The 19,291-nt window shown below is 43.3% G+C and overlaps 1 protein-coding gene across 2 annotated transcripts in view; it reads right to left on the bottom strand.

Annotated features, from left to right (window-relative positions):
- Positions 1-4,310: 4,310 nt before the first annotated feature.
- Positions 4,311-19,291, bottom strand: part of cntln (centlein, centrosomal protein) — a 175,889-nt gene continuing 160,908 nt past the window's right edge. Inside the window, exon 27 of one of the 2 annotated variants that reach the window (XM_055158740.1) lies at positions 4,311-4,790. In XM_055158740.1, the coding sequence (XP_055014715.1) occupies positions 4,680-4,790 (111 nt within the window). In that variant the 3' untranslated portion in view covers positions 4,311-4,679. Of the gene's footprint in view, positions 4,791-9,665; positions 9,828-19,291 lie in introns of those variants that run through there. The other variant, XM_055158741.1, reaches the window with a different exon arrangement.

Below are 19,291 nucleotides of genomic sequence, written 5' to 3'. Positions count from 1 at the left end.
ATGATTTTACATCAACCTGCTGAAGATGGAAATTAGCCACGTTGGCTATAATCTTTGCATATTTACATGTTTAATGTTCATTAATATGTACTGTCCCTTTACCAATAAATAAAATAAGAAATAAGAATCCATCATCACCGTGAGATAATCTGATTATTCCATCACCATGGAGATGACATTCTACAAGTCACGTAATAAGGGGCACAGCCAACACTTTTGTCTCACAACTTCTCAGGACTCTGGTGAAGACGCACACAAACATGGACAGATCCAACACTTTCTCCTCCAAACCCTGGCACCTCTACACACTAGAGGATGACGCCCACCTCTACGATGAAGACTTCGACCTGGAGGCTCTGCTCTGCCCCACACCATCAGGCGGCGTGCAGAAGCCAGCGGAGACCCAGGTGTCGCCCAACATCCAGGACTCCTCAAACCCTGAGGACAGAAGTCTGGTCCAGGAACCTCCACCCCTGGAGGACAGCGCTCTGGTCAGAGAGCTGCGTAGAGAGTTGGAGCGGACAAGGGCCCAGCTTGAAGATCAGGTCCAAAAGAACTTTGTTTTGGATTTCAAGTTTAAGGCTGAGGGGAAGATGGCCAAAGAAAAGGCCTTGGAGCTCACTAATGCTCTTCAGGAGAAAGACCAGCAACTCCAAGAAGAGGTTAGAGCACATAAGCAGCTCCACGACCTGTATGAATATAAAGTACGGGAAAATGCGCAGTTAAAACACCAGCTGGACAACTCAAGTGAAGTCAAGGGAAAGGTCAATGAAAAAGAGTTGGAGTTGCAAAAAGTTACTGCTACTCTCCAGAAGAAAGAAAAGGAACTACAAGACCTGGAGAACATACATAAGAAGATCCGTGTCCTGTATAATAATAAAGTACAGGAGCACGTGCAACTCAGGCAAGAGTTTGCCCACTTCAAAAAAGTCCCAGAAAAAACAAACAAAAAAGAATTGGAGTTGGAAGAGCTAAAAGCAACCTCCTGACAAAAGAAAAAGAGCTGGAAAACGAGGTCAGTGCGTATAAAGAACTAAGATGTCTCTATAACAAGTCGGCGGCAGACAAAGTAGAGCTCAGACAGGAGCTGGCCAACATCAGAAAGGTCAATGAGAATTTGAAAGAAAAACTTGGAGAACTTCCATTAGAGAGCCACAGCGCTTGTTATGATGTTGGTGGAGATCAAATCAGCAAGGAAAATGAAAACCTGTCCAGGAGGGTGCAGGAGCTGACTGCTCAACTCTTCTCAACACAAGAGGAGCTGCGTCTCCTGAAGCTAAATCGTGATCGTGAAAGATCCAGCCACCCAAAAGTCATAGTGGAGCAGCAGTGGAGGAGGCCGAGGCGTCAACAGCGCTAAAGCTCCTCCAAACATGACTTTACATGCATTAATAAAAATAATGACAAAACATATTTGAAATGTGTGCTTTGGCCTTTATTTAGTACTTATTGGTGTTTTATTGTTGCTGTTTTTTTTCACATTGTTTAATTCACATGCCAGATACTTGGCATACTGCGGTAGCTCGTTTTTGATGCAGAAATGGGTAAAGTGAATGTACAAAAAATGATATAATACATGATAAAAGAAATCAAAAGAGTAAAATGGGAATGTGAATGTTCACTTTTCCCCTCTAAACTATGATTTACTGCCTGTTGGAATCAAATGTAATGAGAAAGAGAAAGATACAGCTGAACAATAGCTTAAACATACTAAAATTGCAAATAATAAATAACGAGGAAAATAAATACAAAGTTCTCCATATGAAAAGAAATGAAATTTTTTGATGCGTAGATGTGAAAATAGTAGATTTTATTCACAATTTTCTCCTATAACCCAGTTTGGTCTTAGTATAAGTTTTAATTTTGCTCAACTTATTGAGTGGAAATGTAAATATTGCAGTGATATAGTTAGCGATACAACATGTAGTTATCAAATATCTTTATCTCATATCATGCGGCTCTTATTAAATGTATCAGACTACATACTGCATTCATTTTTACTCAGTGTGAGGTGAATGATAGTTTGGTGGTCACAATTTGGTGGACAAAATTGTTGGTACCCCTCTGGCAATGAAACAAAAATCAACCATGGTCACTGAACTAACTTGTTTGATGAAACTGAATGTGCTGTGGCCTACAGGTCCGGGTGGGCTGCTCCGGTCCTCCGCGCTCAAGAACCGCGGCTGGTTCCGAGGTGATGCAGCATCCGGACAGAAGCGTGAATCCAGTTTGGTTGGTTATATGTTGTTCTGAGCGTCCATCCTCCGCACATTTGGTTCTTCCCGGAGAAAGCGCTTCTCAGGCCGAAGCTCCTAACACCGCTCCCCGCTCCACGTCATCTGAGCCCGGCCTGACCCGGAGCTGCTCCCGCTGGTTCAGGACTCTGGTTTGGATTTAGTCCGGCTGTATTTCTCACACTAGGCTAAAAGCAGGGCATTTTTAAGGTTGTATCTATTGACCTTGTCACTCGACTAAATAGGTGAAAATAAATTCCGCCGTTTAATTGAACCCCAACAGTGACGTACGTCGTTCATCTCACATAATCTGAACAAATTCACGTTCAAGTTCTTGATTTACAAATGTGTCAAGTTCAAAGTTCACTGAAAAATGAACGTGCACAATACTGAGTACTGATTAGTCTCTCTTGTAGTAGTGACTTAAAAGAAACCAAAAAATACTATTATTCAAGTGTTCTTTATTTTACAAATAAATACCTTCATTCTCACACTTAAAAAAAGTGAGTAAAACAGTTTTTCTTCACTTAAATGTCGCTTGACCGTCACATTGTGTTGCTGTGGTCTTACCTCGAGGTGCTAACTAAATTAAAAGTTAGTACTGTGTTTGAGAAAAGCCTGGATATTAGTGAAAGCATTGGCCGGATCACCGCAGGATTGTGCGCAGAAACAGTGAAGGTGGCTGTGCAGTAAATTAAGAGGCGCTCGGATAAAACAGACCCGCACAGATGTCCAGGGCTCATTTACAAACGGAGCGGCGCTGTGAGGAGGCGTCAGGACAACAGTTTTCTCACTAATATTGGTGCTGCTGCCCCGGCCCAGCTTGGCTCAGCCCGGCCCCCACAGAGTCCACAGAAGAGGGGGAACAGAGAGAGAGAGAGGGGAGGGAGAAGAGGGGGAAGAGAGAGAAGAGAGGGAGGTAGACAGGTGAATGAGAAGAGGGATGAGAGGGATAAGAGAGGAGAGGGGAAGGGAGGGGTGAGAGATGAGAGAGTGACGAGAGAGGAGAGGGGTGAGAGAAAGGGGAAGGGAGAGATGAGAGAGGACGAGAGGAACAGAAGCGAGTGAGGAGAGAGGGATGGAGGGAGACTAGGACAGAGGAGAAAAGAGGAAGTGGGAGAGGGATATGAGAGAAGAGAGCTGAAGAGGAGAGGAGACGGGAGCGGTGAGAGAAGAAAGGGTTAAGAGAAAAGGATGGGAGGGCAGAGGAGAGGTGGGTGAGAGAGGGGAAGGGAGAAGAGAGAGGTGAAAGTGAAGCGAGGGGGTGAGAGAGGAGAGAGGGACAGAGGTGAGGGGAGGGTGGAAGACAGTGGGACAGAGAAGAGAAGAGAGAGAGCGAGGGAGATGGGATGGGAGAGGGGAAAGGAGAGAGGAGGGAGAGAGGACAGAGGGGGGAAGGGAGAAAGAAGAGAAGGGAGGGATGAAGGGGCGGAGGAGAGGTGGGTGAGATCGGGAAGGAGGGGTGAGAGAGAGGAGAGGGTGCAGGGAGAGGAGGAGGGGTGAAAGAGATGGGGTAAGAGAGGAGAGGGGGACAGAGGAGAGAGAGGGGAGGGAGAGAGGGAGGAGAGAGAGAAGGAGACAGGAGAGGAGAGGAGGAGGGGAAGAGGAGAGGGGAGAGGAGAGAGAGAGTGGGGCAGGGAAAGAGGAGGGGTGAGAGAGAAGAGAGGGGAAGAGGAGAGAAGAAAGGAGGGGTGAGAGAGAGGGGAGAGAGCGAGAGAAGGAGGGGGGAGGAGAGGAACAGGAGGAGAGGGGGAGGGAGGGGTGAGAGAGGAGAGGGGTAAGAGAGAGGGATGGGGCAGATGAGAAGTGGGTGAGAGAGGGAAAGGGAAAGAAGGGTGAGAGGAGAGAGGAGAGGGGGTGAGAGAGGGGAAAGAGGGATGAGAGAGATGGAGAGAGGAGAGGAGGAGGGGAAGAGAGAGAAGGGTGAGAGAGGAGAGGGAAGAGGAGGGATGAGAGAGAGGGAGGAAGAGAGAGGGGAAGGGGGTGTGAGAGAGATGGAGAGAGGAGAGGAGGAGGGCTGAAAGAGGAAGAGAGAGAAGGGGAAAGAGGGGTGAGAGAGGAAGAGAGAGGGGAAAGAGGGGTGAGAAAGGAAGAGAAAGGAGAGGAGGAGGGGTGAGAGAGGAGAGAGAGGGGAAGGAGGGGTGAGAGAAATGGAGAGAACAGAGGAGGAGGGGGAAGGAGGAGTGAGACAGAGGGAGAGGGAGGGAAAAGAGGGGTGATAGAGAAAGAGAAAGGAGAGGAGGAGGGGTGAGAGAGAAGGAGAGGTGGATGAAGAGAAGGGGAAGGAGGGGTGAGAGAGATGGAGAAAGGAGAGGAGGAGGGGTGAGAGAGAGGGAGAGGTGGATGAGAGAGAGGGGAAGGAGGGGTGAGAGAGGAAGAGGCAGGAGGAGGCAGTGGGGTGGTTGGGAGGGCAGATGACAGTTTTCCCAGCTTCAGTCCGGGGAGTCAGGAGTTTTCGCTGACTGGTGCGGCGAGCGCGGCCAGCTCTTCTGTCAGCACTTTCCTCTCCTTCATCTTCACGCGCACGGCCTCCATTAGCAGAGCGGCAGAGGGGATCTGCACACGGCCGAGGGGAGGGACCGGGGAAAAACAGAAAAGAAACACAGTTAGAAAAGTCAGGGTTTAGGCGGACGGTAAAGACACACACAGGACCGGGCGAGCTGATGATGAAAATAGATAAGATAAGACGTTCAGCTCCTACGCACGAATCTGGGATGAACGCTGAAAGTGACGGGAAAACCTGGAACGTCATCACGACTGTTTTGAATCAGAAAAGGGCAGGTAAGAGCTCGGATTAAGTTCACGCTTACGTCACAAACCAGGAAGACGTTTGGAAACTTGTGACGAAAACTTTCGGTGGGCTCTGTTCAAGGTAGTAAGTCTGACAAATCTAGGAATAATGAAAAAAAAATTGCCTAGTTTTTTTCATCTACATGTCATTGTAGCGTTCCGTTATGTTCGGCTAATCAACAATCAACAATTTTCATTATTTCCGCACTGTCACATAACTGGGTACATGCGATTAGACGAGATGAGGCACCAAATTCAGGATGATTCCAAACACGTATGCAGTCTTCATTTTACTGCTGATCACATTTACTTCAGTGGGTTTTATCACAGTCGGTCGGCGAGCCCAGAGCCCGCACTAATCGAGACCAAGACCAGTCCGAGACCATAGGGTCCCGAGACCAGGACAAGACCAAGACCTCTGAGAGTCAAGACCAAGACCATCTATGTCATTTCCTACATTTATTTGTATTTTGGCACATATATATCAATGTTTTTTTTATAAATCTATTTCCATTTGATCTGGTTAATGTTCATTTAGGCTTAAATAGGCCGAGCAAACTGCATTTAAACGCCCCTTTTTTGGACCCTCACCCACAGTTGGTGAAGCCCTTCTTTAAACCTGCTTCTATTGGCACTTTACAGAAAACAACTTCAGTGAATCAAGTGGGTTTTTTCAAGTTCATAACATTTAACATTTACAATTATCTCACTGGTTACTGGTTGGATACTGAACAGCCTCTGCACATTTACCGGCCGTGATGAAATACGATTGTACTCGTCAAGTGTCAGACCTCGAGTCCGAGACAAGACCGAGTCCAAATGTGCTGGAGTCTGAGACAAGACCGAGTCCGAGCGCCATCAAGACCGAGACAAGACCGAGACCAAGCTCCATCAAGACCGAGACAAGACTGAGACCAAGCGCCATAGAGTCCGAGACAAGACAGAGTCCAAGCACCATTGAGACCGAGACAAGACCGAGTCCAAGCACCATCGAGACCGAGACAAGACAGAGTCCAAGCACCTTTGAGACCGAGACAAGACCGAGTCCAAGCGCCATCAAGACCGAGACAAGACCGAGACCACGCTCCATCAAGACCGAGACAAGACCGAGACCAAGCTCCATCAAGACTGAGACAAGACCGAGTCCAAGCGCCATCAAGACCGAGACAAGACTGAGACCAAGCGCCATAGAGTCCGAGACAAGACAGAGTCCAAGCACCATTGAGACCGAGACAAGACCGAGTCCAAGCACCATCGAGACCGAGTCCAAGCACCATCGAGACCGAGACAAGACCGAGACCAAGCTCCATCAAGACTGAGACAAGACCGAGTCCAAGCGCCATCAAGACCGAGACAAGACCGAGTCCAAGCGCCATCAAGACCGAGACAAGACCGAGACCAAGCTCCATCAAGACCGAGACAAGACTGAGACCAAGCGCCATCGAGTCCGAGACAAGACAGAGTCCAAGCTCCATCAAGACAGAGACAAGACCGAGTCCAAGCTCCATCAAGACAGAGACAAGACCGAGTCCAAGCTCCATCAAGACAGAGACAAGACCGAGTCCAAGCTCCATCAAGACAGAGACAAGACCGAGTCCAAATGTGCTCGAGTCCGAGACGAGACCAAAACCCTAAAAAAGAGCGAGTAATATGACACTAACAACTACACTGGAAGTTGTCATCATGTTTCCAAATGTCTTCCTAGTTTGTGACGTTTGTGATGTATGAATAGAGCCTATAGTGTTGCCTTTCCACAGATCTGACCTGTAGTTGTCTCTCGGACCCTCCACCAGAAAAGTTTCGCAGCGCACCTTTAAAGGGCCTGTCTGCGGAGTTCATAAAACACCGTCCGAGCACCGCCGTGATCAGCTGTTTCTCTATACCTTTCTATACGTCGTCTTAAAGCCTCATTCTCAATCAGAGACACCGGATTAAGAACAAGAGCTCATGAAACACGAGTCGACAGCGCCCCTAAGCTCCAGCTGATCACTTTAAGTCAAGCCTCCAGGCATAATTAAAAACGGTGTGGACATCACCGGGGACCTGCGCTGGACTCCAGTGGACCCCGTGTTTGGTGGGAACCCAAATGACGTCCTTGGGGGAATCAGAGACAATTATAAGGGTTGAACGCGGGGCTCAAATGTGTACATCGCTTTAGGAAGGTGAGAATGTAAAGGGAGCAGGTCATTATGGCTAATTTAGGTTTTCCTCTAAGTCGACACAAGGTTTTTACAGTCATTAAAGAGGCATGATCAAAGGCAGACAGCACTTAAACCAGAAATATGAACTTGAATACACGGTATGTCATGTTAAAAGTAAAAAATGTGTGTAAAAAAGACAAAATGAATGAGTATTTGAACTGAAAATCTAAATTTAAACTAAAAGATGACAGATTTTGGAAGAAAAAAACAAAAAAAAAAGGCTTGGGATTTGTTTAAATAATTTGAGTTCTTCACATGTTTGATCAGTGGTTAGTAAATTCTTCCAGTTCATATTTTTATTTATTCATGAGGCAACTTTTTCCTTCAAACATAAACATAACATAATAAGCGCTGGTTCTTGTTTCTCCGCACTCGGTAGCCACAGCTGCCCTGGAGCAGACGGATGACAACAACGCTGTGTTTATACGCCATCAGCCCCTCTGAACACCACCAGTCACTCACACACATGCACTTTCATACTAGGCAAGGTGGGTGAAGTGTCTTGCTTAAGGACACAATGAAACAACAGAGACAGTGGGAGCAGATCCTGTGACGTTCAGGTTGAGGAACGACTGCTGTGACCACTGAGCCCCTGTCACTCCACTCACATGGCTCGTTTTTAAAGAGCCATTAAACACCCTCCTGAAGCAAAATCTAACAAATCCTCCAGAGTGGGCGCTCCATGACAGGTTGGAGGGAGCGGGTGTGTGGGGGCGGGCTCTGGAGCGATTGACAGCGGTTGGTTTGTGGCTGTCGGTCGGTTGATTGACAGCCGACCGACAGCCACGACAATCCAACACGGAGCGGACCGGTGCGATCCAGACTTTGAAACAGAGCGGACATTTGTGCTCGGATCAGGCCGTTTCCCCTTTTCTCCTGACAAAGTGTAATATCGCAATGACCGGCGGTGCCAGGTCCGGGCGGGAAGGCTGAGAGGGGCTCCTTACGTTACGCCTGTAGACGCGAGTGGCTGCGCTCGTCACGTAATCACCTGCGTCTGACTCATTGCCGACCGTGAGTCCAACCCGAAAAATTCAAATGTCCTGGCCGTAGTTGATCCTAAAGAGGCGTTACAGACATGGATTTGAAGTCAGATTTTTTACAAAGTTGCACTAAAATGCCAAAATAAGGCCATGGATAGGGATACACTTCGATTTTAGACCCATTTACACAGATAATCAGTTAAAAAAAAAGTGATTCTGGTGTTTAGTTGCTGTGGTGGACACCTCTGCTACCACTCCACAGTGTCAGTATTATTTAATTTTCATTATTGTTTACATTAAGTTAATTACATTACACATAATTTAATTCCTTTATTTAGACTTATATTCTAATTTGAGCACCGGACAGAGGACCCTGGGAGAGACCATTAGGACTCAGCAAAGGGGGTGAGCACTATTTAGTTTGTTTTACTAAGTTAGTTTGCTTTAAGGTCACTTTATTATCACTTATTATTTTCTGTGTTATAATTATTTGCCTTTTTGTTACTTTGATTAAGGTTTATTGGTTTAGTTAATTCATTAGTGTAATTCCTCCCTCTTGTGTAGTTTTAGTTGGTCCTCAAGTATTTAAACACTGCTGTTCCTTTGTCCGGTTGGGTTAGTTTTGTTCTGTTCAGTTTGATTTTGAGTTACCCCAGTTGGGCCCAGCTTTTTTTTGGTTTTGTTAATAATTCGCCTAATTTGAGCCTTTGTTAAATTATATCTTTTTTGACTTTATTAAATTTAAACTTATTTTTATACCTTGTCTTTGCCTTTCTGTTTGGTCCACTACAGTTGCACCTTTAAAAGTGTGCCATACATGTTTGGAGTCTCTCATTCAATATTTGTTTACTACTTTTTACATTTGATATACATACAGAAGACATCAAATACATCTTCTATTTATTTATTCGATTTTATTCATTTTTAAAAATAATTTTTAACTTTCTGCATTTTAACACTTTTTATTTATTGGTTTTATTTATGATTTACTGTCTTTTATTGCATTAATTTGTCTCTGCAACACTTGGAAATTGTCATGTTTATAAAATGTGCGATAGAAATAAAGTGGATTGAACTGAAATATATGAAGCAAGAAATATGGAATCATGTAGCAAAGAAAAAAAAGTTAAATAAGTAAGTACTAATTATATATTTATTTAATATTGTATAACCAAATCCTCAAATTATTCAACTTTTTGATAAGTCGAAAAACATTTAGAAGAGTTATTTAACTTTTTTGTTTACTAAATAATTCCATATATCTTGCTCCATATAAAATGTAGAAAGTAGTAAGAAAAAAACAAAACAAAACACTGAACGAGATGGTGTGTCCAAACTTTTAAAGTGTATGTACTGGCCAAATTCTTACCTTTTTGTACCCACGTCTTTGCAACAATAAGGCCATGGTACCTTTCTGCTCTTCATTAAAATTAAAACACAAACCTTACGCACACTGCAAACTCCGGCTGCTTCAAACACGCAGCCCCCGTCCCTCCGAGAGTCTCCGCGCTGAAGGAACTGCTGAGACATGTCCCCCTGGTGGCTCCTTTGGGAACGGTCGGTCTCCCACACTCTCCCCGGCACGCAGCACTTCCTCATCAGCTAATTACACGGAGCCACTGAGTATGCAAACAAACACACCAAAATAGAGACGTGTGCAGCCACAACAAGGGCTCTGAGGGACCGCGCGGAGAGCAGGGAGCCGGGATCATTAAAGGAACTGATGAGGGAGTATGGGTAAACAACAGGTACACATCAAACGGGATCATTTTATACTCAAAGTGCGGCAAGTTTTACAAAGGGGACAAGGCTGGTGCGAACTTTAACAGAAAAACAAATATATTCTGAAAAAGTACCTACTACAGGACTCAGTACTGACATTAGACCTAAAGGAGTTTTTTATTTAGCTATATATACAGTGCCACTATAAATAACTGCATTGTAATTAGTTTCAGTAAAGCATTAAAGGGGCATTGTGTAACTTTTTGGTCATTTATCTGCCTGGAATATTCCACAGTGTGACATTAAACAGCTCCACCTTACATTTGTTCAATTACAGGTGGTTTTAGAGCTCAAAAACACCTCGAAAAACAGGCATTCTGACTGTGAGCGGGGTCGCCTCTCCACAGATCTGACTTGTAACTTGATCTGGTTTAGTCTCCAGGAAGGTAGAAAGGTTTAACACCATCCTGGCCACATTTGCAAGATGTTTTTAATTCTGAATTAATTATTCTGAATTAAATAATTCGGAATTCAAAAATATTCTCCTTCAAGTTTACATGGAAATAATAATTCCAAAATGAGGTTTACCGTATTTTCCGGGCGACTAGCCGCGGTCTTAAGCCTCTAACTGCATCAAAAAACGTGTGTCCCAGCACGACTTCAGTAAACTACAAAGCCGCACCACCCACAGAACACACACGGAGCAGACAGCGACCTCACAGCGAAAAACATCCACAGACACACTCATCACTCCACGCCGACGAGGAACAGAACGGAGGAACGAACCGAAAAAGCGAGTCCTATGTGTCAATCTGAGTCACAACTGACCAACTGAGTCATCGCGACCGATCCAGAGGTCCCAGACAACACCCTCCCTACGTGCCACAATTGAACAAAGCCCAGAGTCACTGTGAACGCGCCAAACAAAGTCCCACTGACCCATCCAACTGTTGTGTTTCGCTTAAAGTCCAGTGCGGTTTATTTGTGAAAAAGGTTGAAAATAGACCATTTCATGAGCGCCTAATCGTCCGTAAAATACAGCACATGGAAAACACGTTAAATCGCCTTTATTTAATTCCGCTCAAATGTACAAATGATTGATGTTTGCCTATCATACACCAATTGTGCTGGATATTTAATTTGGCATTAATAAAAACATTTTAAGCAGCCTAAACTTGCGGGGCTTGGTCTAATCTCGTGCACATTTTAGACAATTTCTTTCTTCTTCTGAAAATTCTGTCCCGCGCAGGAAGTGGTAGTGAGGAACTACTCTTGCCTTTTTACTTTAAGAACGCTTCGAACTGGATTAACAGTGCGGTTTTGTGGACTGGAGGTCATTATTTATGGAGGACAATTTGTATAGATATTATGAATGAGAAGCTGCACTTTAAATTTACCACTTTACGAGAGGTGAGTAATAAAGTCTTCTCATGACTTTCGCTGTATCCCGAGTTTGTATCTTGAGTTAGAGGTCACGCAAACAATATCCTATGTGTGTCATTAGTCGGCCTATGAAAATAGTGTGATTTTAATTGTGTCGAGTTCGGTTGGACTCGGATACAGATATCTTACGCTACGTTTATATGATGACATCTGAACAGAAGACTCAAAAGTGGCGTCGCATCTTCACTTTTTATTCCGCGTTTAGACGAGCGTTTTCAGGAGGAAATCTGCGTGCATACGGCGGCGCAAAAGTGTGTGGAAGTCGATTGTGTATGCAAGTACTTAAAGCAACAAGGGCGTCTTTGGACATACGGAAGTTTTCACGCCACGCATTTTCATCAGCTACTCCTTTCATAAAGTTGTCCCACCATCGACTGGTTCTCCAGGTCTCGTCCAGATCCGTCTGACTCGCCTGCGACGACCTGGTGCATCCAGAATTTGACAGAGGTGATTGCAGATTCTTCTCTGTTCACTAATAGTATCTCTGCATATTCTGTGCATTTGTTGGGATGCCTCCTGTAAGTTTATTAGAGCTGCCAGAGCAACTTGAAGGTCCGACACTCGGAAATGATCCGACATGTTTGTTTTAGTGTACTGTATGTATGTCACGTAAACTCATACACGACCTAAGCAGATCTGACCAGAGTTTTGCATCTTGGGCAGTGTAGATGGAAAGACTACGGTGGAGCGTGTTTTTTTTTAAGCCCCAAAAACGTCGTCACCACCTAAACGAACTTTGTCATTTTCACCCGCAAGCATTCTCGTGTAAACAAGCCCTTAATGCCTTTTGGACTCGGGTCGGTTTCAATCACTGCTCTGTTGGACGAGGGCCGGGCTCGGACAGTAAAAAATCAGCCCCATCCACTCTCTAAACCACATCTCCACATGTGTACGCTATTTAAAGTTAACAGTTTTCCTCGAATTATTGTCAGCGTACTTTCTGACTTCTTCTAAACCACTGTGAATAAGAATTACACTTGCCTGGGCTCCATGGCTGATGAAATGCTCTGCTAAACTGGCTCCCCTCTTACACCTCTCCCTGTGCTGTGACTAAGAGCTGCAGATAGTTCTAAGATTGTAAAATAAAGACAACAGGCGCCCACACCCTGACTCAGACCGCCCCTCCACCTCACACACAAACACACACACTACTCCCCTTTCATCCAGATGCCCTCCCTGTAGCGGTGACCGAAGCCTGCGGGATGGTTGGAGCTCTCCCCTGGGCCCCTCCACTCACTGTTAGGAACTGGCACTAATGTTATGCTACGGTTGATTTAGCCGGCCTCCTGTCCCCCTTGGCACAGCTCGCCAGCGCACGGCAACTCAAGCCCTGCTTTTTTAGAGCGAGGCCCTGTCCCCCTTGGCAACACTAAAATAGCTAGTGTAGCATTAAGCCGCGCTAACTCCCCGCCATTACTATTCAACAGGCCCTCCAGAGCAGACCTTTTGTCCCACTATGATTTCATGAACATGTTTTAGAAGTGAATAGACGTGAAGGAGCACCAGCCCTGACAACGGGGTGTGAGAAAGAGTGTGTGCGAACGGAGACAAGGACAGGAGCTGCAAGCAAAAGGTGGTTTCACGAGCCAATTAAGTGACATTGTGATTCTGTAGCCCGGGGCACGCCTCTGGGCAGAGAGGAGCTCAAAGTTGGCGCGCTCCAGTGACCATTGTGTGCTAGTGGCATTAAGCGCGCCAACTTTTTTCCCCCCCTAAAAGATCGATCATTCAAGCTCTTTTGTCGTCTCCCCCGAAACAGGTTAGCGCGATTATTTCCAAGGGCCCAATTTGTTGAGGAGAGGAGGACGTGTCAGGCGGAGGGATATCTAAATGAGGACGAATGAGATGGGAAGGTAAAGCCGAGGAGGGACACGGGCGGGGGGGTATTAGCAAACAGTGGCAGATACAAGGTTTGTGCTTGAATTAAAGGGCCTGTATTACACAAAATTGACTCTTTTGGGATTTTAGCCATGTTATAATGGTGTTATCTCATCAAAAATGTACCCAGAGTTGCGTTTTGTTTCATTCACACATGTTTAAGCAACTCTGTCCCACCTTGTGATGTCAGGTAGAGGTAGTTTTCATGTTAGCAGCTCCTTTTAGTTCAGTATCGTTTGACAGTTCCAGGGCTGAAATTGTTCAAATGATTCTAGTGAAGGTATATGAAGTTTAAAAACACAGTGGAGCGCTTCCTGTATTACCACGTGACATCACAAGGTAGAACAGTGTTTTCTGTCTGAGGGAAGAACACAGCCTAAATGATTAGAGGTGTAACAATAACCGTAATATTGTGATATCGTATCGTCAAAGGTCTCACAATAATATCGTGGACCATCACAATATATCGAAATACAAGTCTCTTTGCTTAAATGAATAGTTATGATGCAGAAATAGCTAAAAAAAAAAAAAAAAAACATGACGGAACTACAAAGGCCATGATCCTTTGCTCAGTTTCAGTGTAGACTACATGAAGAAATAACTGTAATTCTTAATTCTTGGATTAAGTCATGTGAAGTCATTTTTAGCGGCAAAAGTAGCATATTCACAGTTTTGTCAGCCTCTACAAAATATCGCAATAAATATTGTACCGTGATGATATCTTATCGTGAGGATTTGGATATCGTTACACTCCTGTAAATGATGGCATGTTTGTTCTTGTTAGTTGAAATACAAACAAGCTTCATGTAAGGAGTATGAGAATAAGTCTTATTTCCTAAAATTACATTAAGAAATGTTTATGGATCCCAATGGACCATTTGTTGTTGCTAAAGTTAAGTTGCCACAGTACACCTTTACGACTAGGAGTGTGCAAAAATATCAAAATATCAATATATTGTATAGTTTAATGATACAGTATCGATATCATGGGCTGCTGTATCGATACATCGCCACGAGTATATTTTGGTATATTTCACTAAATTATTTTGTTAGAGCTCTACAGTATCGTTGTTTGTTTAGAGGAAGGAATCACTTTTATGCAACACATTTGACATTTTCATTGTTTCAAAATGTTTGTGTTTCATATGAACTTTGCACAAGAAGTGGTTTACAAAGACTTTGTATCACAGCTATGATTTAGCCTTTATTTTTTATTGAACTGTATCAAATCGATTTGAAATATATCGTACTGAATCGTAAGCTCGCTGTATCGAGATATGAATCGTATCATGGCCTATGTATCGAGGTATGTATCACATCGGCAACTTCTTAATGATATCCAGCCCTATTTACGACTACAGTTGTTGCCTGACCAAGTATTGATCAGTCTGTTTGACCTGAGCCTCACACCTATCGTCCATCAGTGAATAAAAACCGTCCGTTCCTGAGACTCACTCTGTCGTTGAACATGTGCAGTAGAGCCAGAGCTCTGTATGTGTTTATATTAAACTAGGGATGGGAAATTTTCTTAATCGATCGTCGGAAGAATTAACGATCGATTATTGATTAATCATTAATGTTTTTATATTAAAATTATCATCATTATTATTACTATCTGCACTACTAATCTGCATAAATAAATTCAACTTTACGACATATAAACCGTAACGACTCTAGAGCCACATCAGCCGTTTTGGATTATATTGTGTTTAATTCAGTTTTGCGCAACTCTCACAGAAATGAAACTTAAATCCGCATCGCTAATTTGCATAAATTAAGCGAAGTGTCGCTGATGCGGTTAATTTCTGTCGGATTAAAAGACATGATTCAGTGGAATACAGGTTAGTGTGACCATATTTGCGCTTGTCAAAACCAGGACACTGTAGGGTGGGAGGTGGGAGGTGGGGACTTGTCATCGACATTGAGCGACTCTCACCTGGCAAAGCTTTTTCCCACTGGACACAGAAACACATGCTGCTTTGTACACTGTGCACATGGACTCACACTTGTCCCGAATAGAACAGAAAGCGTGGAATTTCTTGTACAAATCATCGTTGCACATCGTTCGCATTTGCACTTCAGTAAATTGCAGGCAGACCGACTGTTTGTGTTTGCTCGCTCCTTCTGAGTGCAGAGAGCTACATGTACGGACCCCTGTCTGGTCACGCTACGCACAGCAATCTGCATTCGGTTTGTCGATTAAAATGAACGTAATGAAATTCTTAATGATCAATTATCAATTAATCGACTAATTATGCCCATCCCTATATTAAACCTTCAGAAAGCGCTCTTGTTGTCCTCACCTCTTTTCTTATACAGTAACCAGAAACTCATGATGTCACTAAATATGCAGGGTTTGTGTGTTACGGTTACACGCTGCCATTTACACATTGACGCCTAGTTGTCGGAATTGCGGCATAAACATTATTTTTCACGCATCCCACTACTTTGACTTTTTTTTTTTTTCATTGTCAGAGCAGCGGCACTTTACTATTTTTCAAACATTACGCTTTTCCAACATGAACAATATGAATGTGAGAGCCTATTATACTTTGTGTTCCCATATATCATAAGATGTTTCGACCACATCGGATATCAGACAGTGGGAAAATGTCCTAACTGATCGCCGTGGGAAACAGTCATGCATTTTAAAAAAGAGCATAGGCCAGCCTTCGGGAAAATATCTAATCTAAAACAGAGGCTGCATGGGCCCTTTGTGCTTCATTGATTTCGTCATGTAGCCGATCTGCGGAGAACACCATAATTGACGTGAAAAAGCGATACAAAAAAGAGGCATGTCGTAATGAAGGGATGTCGGAATAAGCGGCGAACCCCATGTGTTACCCAGGTGTGAATGAAACAAAACAAAACTCCAGGTCTGTTTGCGATGAGGAAACAACATTAGAACAGATCGGAAAATAGTGTAACATGAGCCCTATAAACTGTATTAAATGGAAGGCTGTTAAAACGAAAAGCACGATACTTCTGTGATTTCCAACTTAATCCAGTTTCTCTGATCGGCGTCCGGTGGAGAACTGACTCTCCCGGTAACTTTGGGTCTTTGGTGGGGTCGGGGTACATCCGAAAGAGAAGCCAGTTAACCAGAACGCTGTACATTATTACTTGACGGAAATTAAGCCCTCCACCGCTAACACTTCTAAGTACTGGCTCAGTTCACCAGAGAAAATACTTCCCCAAATCTGCACCGCTTATGTGAAATTGGAATGATCAAAAGTAATTAATTTTGTTTGAGTGGGAACAAACTGAAGGAAGATTCCAACATGTAATCTACCTTTTTAATGGTTTATGTCTCCAGGGACAGAGAGAACTTTAATGCGAAGCTGTAGAACATTCAAGGAAAAGCAATAACATCCCCAGGTGGTGTACGCTCCACCAGAAAAGTTACATGGTGTGTCTTTAACATAATACAGTCAAAGGTGGGACAAGAGGTGAGGAGGTGATGACCAAAATACAGTATTGTGTTTGGAGTTGCGTTTTGTTTCATTCACACATGTTTAAGACACTAACCCTGCATATTTATGGTGCGTTCGTTTATCCATCCGACTTGAAGGTTCGAGGATGTTGCCCTTTTCCTCGAATGGTGCAACTCGGAACTCGGAAGAGCTCGGAGGAGACCAAGCAACGTTTATAGAATTCAAGACAGCTGCCCAGTGTCACTTGTAGAATAAACTGTTTTCATTGTATTTAGATGCTTTGGTGGTATAAATGATCATTTCAGTCACTCTGATCGCTGCAATACCTTACTGCACCATGTCAAATTCAGGTCCGGGGGCTAAATTTGGCCCACGATATAATAATATTTGGCCCGCGAGATCATGTCAAATATGTATTAAGAGCTGGTCTGCCGGCTACAGATAAGCTATAGAGACATTATTTATTTAAAACTGTGTTATTATTTTATATGTTGCTTGTTCTAGATTCAATGTTTAAGCAAAACTATTATTAAACATTTATTTTAATAAGAAAAGGTTTAACATCACACATCTCGAAGGAAGAGAAAACATGTTGTTGAAATTTTTCAATAAATATTTAGTTTGGTCCACGATTTAGTCCCAGTTTTTAATTTTGGCCCTCTGTGAATTAGAGTTTGACACCCCTGACTTACTGAGTCTGTATCACTGCCTGTGGGGTTGGTAGTCAGTGTTGCCCAAGTTTTTAGCCCATTTTCTGCTAGCTCATGTGCCAGAATGATCTATCATGTGACACCAACACTTTCACTTCACCGAATTACATATTTATACTGAATTCTTCCTCGAGGTTGTGAAGTTGAAGCACAGACTTATTTTGGAGCCTGGTAATTGTCCAGTGTTAAAGCAACAACAGTTTTCTGGTTAGTGTCCACGTTTTTCTCCGAGTCAGACAAACGAAACATAATAAAACGGTTGACGTGTGGATGTGACTTCATATCCGAAATCCGAGTGGGAGACGGATGGATAAACAAACGCAGCATTAGGTTTAGTCTGAGTTCTCAAACAGAAAACACTCAGTCTCACTTTGTGATGTTACGTGGTAATACAGGAAGAGCTCTGCTGCGTTTTCAAACTCCACACACCTTCACCAGAATCATTTGGATGATTTTAGTCCTGGAATTGCCAATCTCTGCTGAACAAAATGTAAAAGGAGCTGTTAACTTGATCACTACCACTTCATGACATCATAAGGTGGAACAGAGCATTTTGAGCTTTGGAGATGTAGACAGACTAATACTTAAAGGATTATTCAAACATGCGGGAATGAAACAAAACACAACTCCAGATATGTTTTTGGTGAAGTACTAACATTCTAACATGGCTTAAACAGGGTATCCACAGGTTTGGCTACCCCAAATTTAAGACTTTTTAAAGACCTTTTTCAGATCACTTAAATGAAAATGAAGACCAACATTGGATCTGGTGTTTTTGCAGGTGAAAAACACCAGATCCGAATGTAATATTGACCATTACTCACTACTTTAAATAACAAAAAAAATACTTTTAATTAGACGTTCATTCATGTTACATGATTTCATGTTAGTTTTTTTTTTTTTTTCTCCTCTGTTTAACATTGCACTGCAGCCCGATTGAGTATACAAAAAAATAGGCTAATGAAATTTAAGATCTTTGTGAAAAAAAAATAAGACTTGGACAACATAATTTAAGACTTTTTCAGGCGTTAATTTAGGAACATGAAATTTAAGGCGTTTATAAAACTTTTAAGACTACCCTGTTAAAGCACACAAGAGTCAATTTTGCGTAATATACGACCTTTAACAAAAACACACTTGGACGACAAAAGCATTTCCAAACTTACGAGTAAAATTCCCATCTCCCAACATCTGCACATGTCCCTGGCTGGTACAAAGTCTCCAATCTAGGCCACTACTCAAGGTAAAACCAGAGGTAGTTACACTAGTTTTATAAGAGAAGAAAAAAGCAGCTCTTTGATCCCTGAACCTCTCACTTTTGTTTGAAAATCAATTTCATCAAAAGAGGGAATAACAACAACAACAACAACAAGATAAATACATTAAAAAAGACCAGCGCACAAAGGCACCTACTCTAAACTAGCCCTGCATTTGATTATCTGCTGTAATGAATCTGTCACATTTGCAGAGGCTCAGGTAAGGAAAGCACAGGCCAGCCTTTTCTATTCTCTTTGCTTTATAATTACCTCCCCAACTCACAAGATCCCTCTCTCCTCTCACGCAAATCTCCAGAGACGGATATGAAAGGGAATTGGACACTTGGGGCCACAAATACTGTAATTAAAATCCTCGGCTTTTTCTTGATACGCGTTGTTTGGAGACATGATTTTGCGAGCGCGTTTGGTAAAGATGTGACCTAAATAGGGCCTAGATTAAACACCGGGCCTTTGTTGCAGGTTGCTACACTCATTAAGTGTGGAAATGAGGTGATCCGGGCCTGATTAGGGGATAAATATAGAGAGGTGATATCCATACAAAAGAGACGCAACCTTTAGGTAAAACTCCACAATCAGGAACACAAAAGACGATAAGAGAGTCTTTCAGTGGGAGAAGACG

The sequence above is a fragment of the Boleophthalmus pectinirostris genome, unplaced genomic scaffold (genome assembly GCF_026225935.1).
Source record: "Boleophthalmus pectinirostris isolate CB_2022bp ecotype Guang Dong unplaced genomic scaffold, ASM2622593v1 HiC_scaffold_22, whole genome shotgun sequence".
Taxonomy (NCBI): Eukaryota; Metazoa; Chordata; class Actinopteri; order Gobiiformes; family Gobiidae; genus Boleophthalmus; species Boleophthalmus pectinirostris.
This window is presented reverse-complemented; position numbering and strand designations above follow the sequence as displayed.